Below are 11,382 nucleotides of genomic sequence, written 5' to 3'. Positions count from 1 at the left end.
TGTATTTTCGGAATTAGTGCATCAATAGCTTACGATAAAGACCAGATGCATCAAATTTGGACGCTTGGAGCGCCAGCTCTAGGACTTCAAAGTTATGCTGCTTTTAGCCGGCTCTGCAGTACGTTTGTCGGTGCATTCATCCGTGACTCAGACCTTGCGCATCTGTCCGTGGGTTGGCAATCTACAATGCGATTTCAGATCACGATGCTGCATCGTTACTTCGTCTGGCTAACTAACCAGACCACTGGATATTATATAACGTCTTATCTGACAAAGCACGGTTTTGTTTTTACTCCTCATCCTAATTGCTACGTCCCTCGATAAAAATAATATTATTTCTTTAATTATATACTATATACGCAAATCCAACACGTGCATATATTATAATACTTTTTTCAACGACATACTGCATACTGGAATAGTTCGAAAACGTTTTTTCTTTTTAATAATTAACGGGTATTTGCGTATCATGAATGAAACATGAATACTTGAATTGTTGTTAATTACGACGCTACGGTTGTCAAGGAGCACGGTTGAATTTATGATTATTCAATTACATGTTCAACAGCAGCAATTGTAATTGTAATTGTAATGTAATTGAAGCATGCAAGGAGTAATTGTAATTGTAATTTGATATTTTTAGCTTGGAGTATTTGTAATTGTAATGTAATTGAAACATGCATGAAAGTAATTGTAATTGAACTGAAATAATGTAATTGATCCAACTCTGCTACATACACAGTAAAAAATCGTTTTGGCGCCGTCACGACCTGAAATTCTACCCCATTTTTTTGGTCGCGACCCAAAGTTTAAGCACCCCTGTTTTAGTTTGTGGAAAGAAAGTCGTCGTGGAGTATCATTTAAGTCGGTATTGGGGCAGAAAACACGAATACCGACACTTAGCTAGGAAGGAAGCACTGCTTGTTTTCTTCGGCAATAAAGGCCATTTCACCAAGCTGCAGTGCACACTGCTCGGGAGACAGCGACCAAGCCAAGCTTTTATAGTATCCTAAATACTTTTTATTGTCTTACTAACAAAAGTGTTTGTGGGTTAAAAATAGCTTAAAATTTATCATGTTTATGTTTACCATCGTTTTGAATTTTGAATCTGCCTAATGTCAATAAATGCACTGAGCAGCAAGTATTAACAATGTAATTCCCTTCTTTCAATTTAGAAATACAATTAATACGCATTAAAATTAGGAATATAGATGTATTTTCCGCTTTTAATTTGGCCCGCCGGAAAAAAATAATTGCCCACTCCTGGTCTAATTACACTACTAGAAGTATCTCGATGTCGAAGTCTGCTACAGACCAAGTCCCGAATGCGCTGTGAGTATAGCCTAGTGAACGTTGCTGATGGTTAACAAGAATTCTGATGTCATCTTTGATGCTGCTAGGCGGGTTGATAGGTTTGCAAGAGTAATATCCCGCAACCCGAAACGATCACTCATTTCCGGCTGTGCGATCGCCTCACAAGAGTCAAACAATAATGCATTGTCCAACAGCGGTTGACGCGCCGGATTACAGTCGCGGTAGGTAGAGTAAAGAATCAGCTTGGCCTGCGAACGAAAAAGAAAGGAACCGACGATGAACAACAGGCCGTCGGGGATCACTCCCACCCGTCCGAAAATTAAAGGTAACATTCTTTATTTCGTCCTTCAGTATATGCGTTTTGCGAATCTAATTCTATGCCGATATGTCGAAACACACTAATCCTGGATGAGTAATGCAATCGTGAAATGCTCACACACCGGCCATAGGCTCTGTTGCGACGTATAAACGAGCTTACTTCTCAGTTCCAACAGCTAATATTACAACAATAGAAAGTGATGACGCCTCTGCTGTCCTGTGATATCTTCGGACTATAGTGGCCTCAGGAAGCCCCCAGCTGTTTTGAGGATATTCTTTACGTTCCAGTTTCGTATAGCCACGGCATGGTACTGTGTTCTGTAGCGTTGTGTAGGCTTTGGACACACGTTTTGAGACAATATAATTTGATTCTTCGATTGCGCAGGTGTTGGAAGCAGAGGGAAGACAGCTTTGCATATTTTGTATATACGAATGTGGTTCACGTTCGACCTCTAGTGTTCGGTATAGGAACCTTGATTGTTTATATTTATAAGGTCACGATATCGGTTGTCAGCTATTTGAAAATAAACGATTTTATCACAAATATACAGTTTAGGGGTGTTCGAAAATGACTTTTTTTCTCAAATTGTTCTGGCCACTTGACAAAATTGTTAGGTTACCTAATTTAAGCCTACACAAGAAATTTGGTTCAATTACAGCGATTAGCCGCATTGCTACATTGCTACAGGAGAAGAAAGTCTCTACTTAACATATAAAATAAATTTAGAAAAATTGCAAAATTTTCTATTCACCCCATGAAAGTGTTAGGTTGTTTACAGAAACGATGTTCACCAAATTTGGTTCAATTCCAACCAGCGGATGCGGAGTTATTGCCGCCGAAAAATTTGGATTATCAATAAAATAGTATTTACGGTGACCAAGTCATTAATTATTTATGATAATCGTGCCCACCGTAAATACTATTTTGTTCAAATCCAAATTTTTCGACGCCATTAACTCAGCTTCCGCTGGTTTGAATTAGCCAAACTTCGTGAGCATCGTTTCTATAGACAACCTAACACTTTCATGAGGAGAACAGAACATTTTGAATCTTTCAATCATTTATTTTTACATAATAAATAGAAACTTTCTTCTCCTGTAGCAATTCGAATACTGGCTGGAATTGAACCAAATTTGGTGTGTATAGGCTTAAATTAGGTAACCTAACAATTTTATCAAGTAGCCAGTACAATTTGGGAAAAAAATTCATTTTCGAACACCCCTAATATACTCCACCTTTGGTTAGGCTATTGTTGTTTTAACGTATCAACAATACAAAAATAATCCGCCGCAAGAACAAAATCAATTCACCCCTGCCTACATAATGAGATATGAACATAATAAACTGAAGATTATGATGATTATAATAATGCAGGTGCAATTATCGTTTGAGAAATATTAGTTAATGATGCCAGATTGAAGTTACAATGTTAAAATCATTAGCATGCTTTAGGTTGTAAAGTTTATAATGTAAACGTAGCACGGAACTAGTTGATGAGCCCATATTGTGACCAAGTCGATCACCTATTCGTTAACATTCGAAGCTGCACCGCGAAGGACGTTTGCAACGAGTGAGCGAAAGGTACTCATAAACTCGCTTCATCATGTTAAGAATATTATAAGTCACGTAGCTGTGTAATGTAAGTGTCTAGCACATATTACATCGATGCAGACTTGGACAACTAGACAATTCTAGTTGTCCAATTAAACTAATTGGAGCGAAATGCGAAGTGCGAATCTAATTTGTGAAATGGTTCGCTGCTCTCGTTGTAATTCTAATCAAATTTCTGGTCTTCCTGAAAACGTTACAGGACAGCTGTATAGTAGCCAAGCTCGGCGTACAGACATTTTCCCTGCTCATTGCCCATGCCCACGAGAATGAAATCTAATATTACATGTACTGAGCTTGATTTGTTTTGTATTTCTTTCTAATTCGTAATAATCATTCAATTTCCAAGTTTTTTGTGAATTCGTTGATTCTGATTGGAATCTAATGTGGAAAAAGACTGTAGCTATAACTGTAATTGTAATCTAATATGGAATAGCCTAAATGTTCTAATCGTCCAACTATATATTTATGCAGCAATGTCCCCATGTCTGGTACCTTATCTCATCACCCACCCCACCCCCACCGACTACGCCAGCGACTGGGTTGCACCCAACAGACTGCACTTCCGTAATGTATAAGGTCCGCGAAAGCTTTATATATGGTATTGCGATATCATTTCACCATATTTTACCATATTTTGGAAATGCGAAAAGAGGAGACTTTTTCAGAATTTTCAGACTTACAATACCGAAGTAAATCCTGAAAAACATGTCAACTTTTCCCGACTTTGTGGTCGGTTGACTAAAAAAGGTCATCATTCCGGCTCAAATCCAAAATTGCCGTCTTTCCATGAGACTTTCCGTTGATTGACTAACAAAAGGTCAACTTTCCGGCTCAGCTCCCGAAATAGCCGCCTGAGCGTTACTACAGTGCTGAATTACTGTATCTCAGTCGAACTTTACCCTATATTTAACCTAAATTCTCAAAAAAAGAGGACGAACTCTAAAAAAAGTGGACATTTGGGCGTCCTCCGAGGACACGTTCAAAAAAGTAAAAAAAGAGGACAAATCCTCTGAAAAGAGGACTTATGGTAACTCTAATTTTATCGCATAAGAAGGATATAAAAGAATATAGTAAATTCTAACTCATACACTCCGAACTCCGTCAATATTCCTATGAACCTAACACCTGCGGGGATATCGTCCTCTCTGTCCTCTATGACATTCATATGATAACTATATGATAACGGGTGCCACGGATTAAAATCGTAGCCTCCGAAACAATAAGCCAATATTAACGATTTAGCATACTCACATCATTTATCATCATCATAGATGCAGGATAAGACTCTGTTTCCATTCCTATATGCCACAATATCTGTAACAATGTGCTTCCTATACCTCTTTCAATATCTGGTATTAAATGTGAGCAACCAAGCAGTTACCAACCGTGAGCATACGTAGAATTTGTAATACATAGCACACTAAACGTACACAACAGAAACATGATATCATGCAAGATTGACCTCGAACTATTACACCAAAGGGGCGACGGCACATACCAATGCCATACGTTAGTCCGTTGTATGAACCATGGAGCAACACAATATCTGGTCACATATAGGCCAATTACAGGGGCGGGTAACTTCTCCAGACAGACGGCAGGCAGGATATGGGAAATTGAAGTACTTGGCGGGTACGATTCCTGAATCGATACATTTATCGTGTGTTTATCCACTTATACAAGGACTAAAGCCTATTTAATGTAAACTTTAAACTAGCAAAAGTTTAAGGCATAGAGACCAAAAATAGTACGTAATGAATTTATTGACGTAATGTACTTCAATAGCTGTTGAAGCCAATGAGACATCTGTTGTCTATCAAAGTTGTCAACAAGTTCTTTGCAATATGGCTGCATGTTGGACCCATGTTGGACCCTTATCCACATTATTGCAAGACCGGAAACTGTCTTCCGACCGCTTAAAACACCATCGCGGACTGGATCCGACCCGCGGACCGTATGTTGCCCTCAGACCCATTATACGTATGCATGCATGTCATCAATCAATCGTTATCGAGAAGGCTAGAAATAAAGGTAGATGCTTACAGTTTTCATGTATTCTGATAGTATTCACACTTTTCGTGGACCTACCCGTGATCAAGTGTAAGCCTTGCAGGATGAGACAATAGAAGTTGTGTCCAATGGACTAATTTATGAATCTTGGGCCAAACGGTAAGACACTGTCTATCGTATTAATCGCTCTCTACAATACCAACACTTACACGACACCTACGCCTTGCCTGTAGTTTGAATATGAATTTTATTAAATCAATATTTGTTTGCTACAAACTCACCGTCCTAAGCTGGCAGCAGAGATATGCGTCAGTTAATGCGAGATTGCTTTGCAGAAGGCTTCAGTATTCGTAACTTTGTGTTTTATCCGTAGTTGTCGCGAAAGTTGCTCGCGAGGATTCTGTCCACCAAATCGAAAATAACGTAATTGGGCACTTCAGATATAATAGATCTCTGGTTTGTCTCATTCACCAGAAACTACAGCGTAATATTATATAGATGACGAGACGCAAGTTTAAATATATATATCTACGTTGCAGAAACATTTAGAAGATATCGTTCTACAAGAACTTTGGTTGCCATATTACGATGTATACTCATTAAGGGTTAGAATCTTAAGCTTAATATCTGTTGTGTTCTGAGATTGCAGCACGTGAAAGCCTGTGTGGAAATAGCGGATAGAATTCACAGCAAGCAACACATTTCTCATTATTATCTATTTTGTTTAGCGAGTTCCAAGCTTCTAATCGCCATGCAAATTACCATTATGTTGTGTGTAAACGTACAGGTCCGCATTTTTGACAAATGCGTTTCTGACAGTCCCCGATAACATGCAATTAAACAGAGGTAGTAACTAACGAACTATTTATACTTTTTCGAAGTACTGAAGTAGCTTTCCCCTTGCAGTACCTACTCAATTACATCTGATTTTCCATCACTTCTACATCTATATCACCGGACATGGACAAATATATAATTCTACTCGTCATATTAAACTGATAGAGCGAAATGTTGGTAAACTTGATTTAATTTAATATTTGTGAAATGTTTTTTTGTTCTAATTATAATTCTATTATAATCTGTGAAATGTTTCTAATGTAATTTCTGGTTTTCCTGAAAATGCTACAGGAGAACTGGGTAGTGCGAAACGAGCCAAGCTTGATGTGCAGACATTTGTCATTCTCATGCTTATGAGGATGAGTTTTCACGAATTCAGTTGTCATAATTCTAATCATATTCTAAAAAAGATGCGTAGCTAAAATTCTAATTTTAATCTAATTTAAAAACTGTGCAGCTATAATTATATTTCTAGTCTAATTTGGAAAAAAAGTGCAGCTATAATTCTATAATTCTAATCTAATTAGGAAGAGTTGAAAATTGACTAGTTGTCCAAGCATGTATAACCATATCTTGTGACTTTTTTGTGAGCTATTTAGAGTTCGTCAAATTTAAATATTGTGTCCATTCTGTGAATAACGTCACGAGAGACGGAGAAATAAATTCAGAGACCGCTTTCGCAGAGAGCGTGCTCTCACTGCGACTGAAGTTGTCTGTTTATTTCTACGCTTTTCTACAACGTAGATTACTGTCGAGACGTGTCTTCACGCTCTCGTGTTAGCCTGTACGAACAGGTATAAATTTTTCCTAACTTTGCAAGTATGCGTATCAATAAAGTTCAATGAGACATATATGTACGATGCATATGCGACGCGTGTTGGGCTGCATAGCAGACACTAAAGACAATGTACGTTTGTAGCCGGACGTGTAGAATGATTACGTTCATTGTCTTTGCGCAGTGTTGCGTCTTAATATGCGCACTCATCTGGTTACCATGTTATTATTATTATTGGTATGCCTTAACCTTCATTTTTGTTGTTTTTTCTCCATAATTTTGATTATAGGCCTATGTAATGGCAGCAAAATGCTCAAACATTCGGTGTCCAAAACATAAAAGATATGCGAAAACTAAAAATCGTCAATATTATGTATCAGGTCCAGTGCGGTCACGTCCCAGAAAATTTCAATGACTTTTTATACTCGTTATAAAAATTGCATAAGGAGCCCTACAACACAGGGCTTTAGAGCCGGAGCCGGAGCAAGGAGCCGGAGCAAGGAGCCGGAGCAAGGAGCCGGAGCCCCGGAGTCGTGTATTTTCAATAGAGCCGGAGCTCTAAATAATGAAATTTTGATGGAGCCGAAGCTGGAGCCGGTTGTTTGAAAAGTAGCTCTGGCTCCGGTCAATTTTGTAAAATGCTATGCCAATACTTTTGGCGTAATTCGCAAAATTTTACGGTAATCATTAGGGCAAGTTTTTGTTGCAGTCAAATACGTGGAAAGTTTCATCTACTTTTCACAAAAGTTGCAGTAAAAAGTTGCATTTATTTTTCACAAAAGTTGCACTAAATAGCTGCATTTACGGACAGGTTCCTTGAAATTATTAGGGCATGAATCAATCCGTATGCAAGGGATTGTAGCAGAACTCAGTGTTGGCGACTTCAACAAAATTAATAGTATGAAAAAATTGACCCAGTGAAAATATAATTTGGGCGGTCCAGCCTGAATATACCTCAAATCAGAAAGGACCTCAAATTTAAACGACAGTGAAAAAATCTATTAACATATAGTGCCAAATATTTCCAGGAAAAAGTTGGATGCATGAAAAATCGAACAAACTTGCATAAATTTGCATGAAAAATTGAAAAAAAATTCATGCAAAATCAAACAAGTTACAAAAAGTTGCATGAATAAAATGGACAAAAGTTTCAAAAATTTGCAACATGAGAATCCTCCAAACAGCTTATAACACCATTCTACGTAACTTCTGAGTATTTAGGAACCTGCCGGAAGCTGTGAAAAAAGTTGCAAAAGTTGCAAAAACTTGCCCTAGTAATCATTCAAAAAATTAGGAATTGTTGCCTCGTTGGCGCCACCTTATTTAAACTAAGCATATTCAAATTGTTCAAACATAACGCTCTAAACCTGGTATGCGAGATATGCATGCCGTTTCTATATTCTGGGACGTGGTTATTCGTCATACCCGCAATTTCGTCAGCAGCCACTGATGCGATTCGAAAAACATTGATCACTATGTATTTCACAAAATGGGACTGGTGCTTATGTGAGCTGAGCAAATTTAGTAATGAGTATAGCCAGTGGTTCACAAAGTGTGGTACGTGGGATCTTGCTAGGTTGTAAGCTGCCGAAGGCAGCACAGCGGTAAAAGCTTGAAAAAACTACGCGAAGAGTGCTGTGAGTAATGTCGTACCGCACTTGCACATGTCGATTTGGAGACGCGCAAGCAGAAATGCCGTACGCCGTCTATTCTCTGAATTAGACGAGCAAATGCCCATTCATTGGAGATAGCTTTTTTATCATAAGGCGAATTCAACAGTGTGTGTTATTGTGTGTGCCTGCCAGTATTGGGATGACTCGAGTCATGACTTGACTCGAATCAGACTCGAGTCGCCTTTTTCGTATGACTTGACTTGACTCGAGTCACTTTGCTAAAATGACTTGACTTGACTTGACTCGGCGTATCAGAAATGTGGATTGACTCGTGACTCGGAGCAAAATTCACAAGTCAATTTCAAGTCATCAAGTAATCGGTGTCGATGAAAATCCCTGCCTGTATCTTGCATATGTTCGGATTGTTCGCGAAACGCTGGTGTAAGTGTAACCCGATCATTCAACGATCGTGCGTCTTACTGAGCCTCCATTGTTCTCTCACGAAATTGATTGACCACAAACGAAGTGATCGAAGCTTACAGCTTACGTTGTCCAACAGAAAAATAGCCATTTCTGTTCTCTGTTCTTACCTTAACCAAACCTCTTGTTTTATTGAATTTGAATTCGAATATAGTTTATACACCCCGAAATCATTGGTGCAGACTCGAATTGTATCGTATCAATATGTAAATGGGTAAAGGGTCTTGTATTGCATCTTTTCAATTCGTTTCTCTATTCTCTATTTTGGCTGATAACTATAAACTGAGGCTACGTAATGTGAGCGATACAACGTTTAATTGGGTGTATATTCAACTCTATATTCGTTCATCGGTTTAGAATCAAATGACTACTCAATCCGTATTTTAAACATCTAGAAATATGCAATAACGTTATCATGACACATACTTCGAAAAGGCAATTTGACTTGACTTGACTCGTGATTTGACTTGACTTGACTCGACTTGACTCGAGTCACCTCAAAAAATCGAGTGACTTGACTTGACTCGAGTCACCTACGAAGATCGATTGACTTGACTTGACTCGAGTCAAAATGTACCATGACTCGAAATGACTCGTGACTCGGAGGTAGTGACTTGATCCCAACACCTGCAAATAGGAATTCAATCCTACGCATGATCGTGTATTATGCTGTAAGGATCTGCGGACGTAAATAGAGAAACGCATCCCTGAACGCCGTTATAGTCCGCGAACAATTTTCGCGATGCGAGCTAGTCAACTCGATGCTCGAACCCCATGGTTTGTTTGTTTGTTTTGTAGTATTCATGGTGTTTGTCGACTACTATGGTCATTTACACCAGGCCGATATTCTTCATTTTTTCCCGTAACTGCCGACTTCTAGCGCGGCCCACTTCTATAGGCTTTTGTAAGACACCTCTTACGCGTATGAAGCGGCGAGTAGATAAATCTCCAGCACTTAAGTATATGAATTCTGAAGTCGATCTCAGTCGGACTCGAACACGCACCCATAGGTGTTGCAGCCGCGGATTATACCACTGCGCTATCTCGCCACGAGCCCCACAGTGTTGGATATAATAGAGAGGAATTAGTGATTGAATGCGCGCTTTTCCGTATGTAATCATCTATTTTGTGCATTTATTCTTGCCTGGTTAAAAAGGTCGTATTCCTGAATTGTCACTTAATGAGCGTGTATTTTAATTCGTTACTGACGCGGTGCACTGCACACCGGCTTCTCAGTAGCACTACTCCTGCTATTCGGTTCCTTTGAAGGAAAACTTTCCAGTAAACTTGATCGACACCGTACGAGCGCGGTAACGAGCGCACCAATATCGACTTTCAACTCATTCAGTATTTGGTAGAAACCGAATTTCCACTAATATTGTCGCGACATGCGCTCATGTTGCGTTTGCTGCAGTTACAATTGAACAATCCCACAATTTCAAGATTACAGTCAACTATATGGCTCTATATGAGGAAGATGAAATTATCGATAACATTTTTCTCGGCGCACGTATATCAATCTCTCGCGGAGTACTGGGCGCCTACTTTGAGAGCCGATCACGTATCCCATTGCAAGAAAGGCCTTTGCATCAAGTGATGCGATAGAATTATTGTGTTGTTGAAAATGTGTACCTATATGTCATATGGTAGTGCGCAGCAGGTCCTGATACAGATGCTTCCAGGCTTTGACAGTCAATGGGAGCGTATTTGTGACTTTTCCAAAACTACTTACTTAATTGAGTAGTATTCAAATGCAGGAAATTTTACGCTTATTCGAAGTAACTGCTTCTACTCCTACTTGAGTAACTTTGTTCACTACTTTGACCAAGTCATAAAATGTATTTTAATATGCATCAAAATGCTCTGACCGTACTAGCATACCATGCAGCCTACCTACACCCAACGCAAAGAACATATACTTAAATTAGACAGCCCTGAATATCGGATGCCTGGTCAGTAAGGTATTTATTTCCAGGTACGAAGTTTGAGATCGCTATGCAAATTTTTAGTTTACATATTTAAAATTAGTATATATTTGCAAAGTCTCGGAAGTTATAGGAAGCTGAGCTAGTCATATGCTTGCATGCTATTCTGAAAACTGATTGGATTGTCATCAGTGTATTCTGAACATTCGAGTCCTGCCATACATCAGTATCAGTATTTAGTTTTTATTTATATGACTGCAGTTTTGTAACTACGGGGTTATAGCTGAGCAGCTATGTAGTGTAGAACGGGGAGACAATTCCAATTCCTAAGACATGAGTTCATATCCAGGCGTCCGGGTACGAACTACGAACGCATTAGTCTTGCGTCCGTGAGTTTTGTAATCCCGGGTTTTATTCGACACGGAAAAAGGCTGTTTGTTATGTATCCGGTTTCTACGTGGGGATAAAAACGCCCGTATCGTAAGTTCAGTTGAAGCC

General features: G+C 39.0%; 1 protein-coding gene across 2 annotated transcripts in view; it reads left to right on the top strand.

Moving 5' to 3' along the window:
• The first annotated feature begins 1,480 nt into the window (after positions 1–1,480).
• Positions 1,481–11,382, top strand: part of LOC145440951 (uncharacterized) — a 31,639-nt gene continuing 21,737 nt past the window's right edge. The window contains exon 1 of one of the 2 annotated variants that reach the window (XM_080318740.1): positions 1,481–1,639. In XM_080318740.1, coding sequence (XP_080174866.1) covers positions 1,591–1,639 — 49 coding nt within the window. In that variant the 5' untranslated portion in view covers positions 1,481–1,590. Of the gene's footprint in view, positions 1,640–3,006; positions 3,215–11,382 lie in introns of those variants that run through there. The other variant, XM_080318743.1, reaches the window with a different exon arrangement.

This window comes from Botryllus schlosseri, chromosome 6 (assembly GCF_051294905.1).
Source record: "Botryllus schlosseri isolate E-star chromosome 6, Bs_hap1, whole genome shotgun sequence".
NCBI lineage: Eukaryota > Metazoa > Chordata > Ascidiacea > Stolidobranchia > Styelidae > Botryllus > Botryllus schlosseri.
Note: the sequence above shows the minus strand (reverse complement) of the source record. Positions and strands in the feature narration are given on the sequence as shown.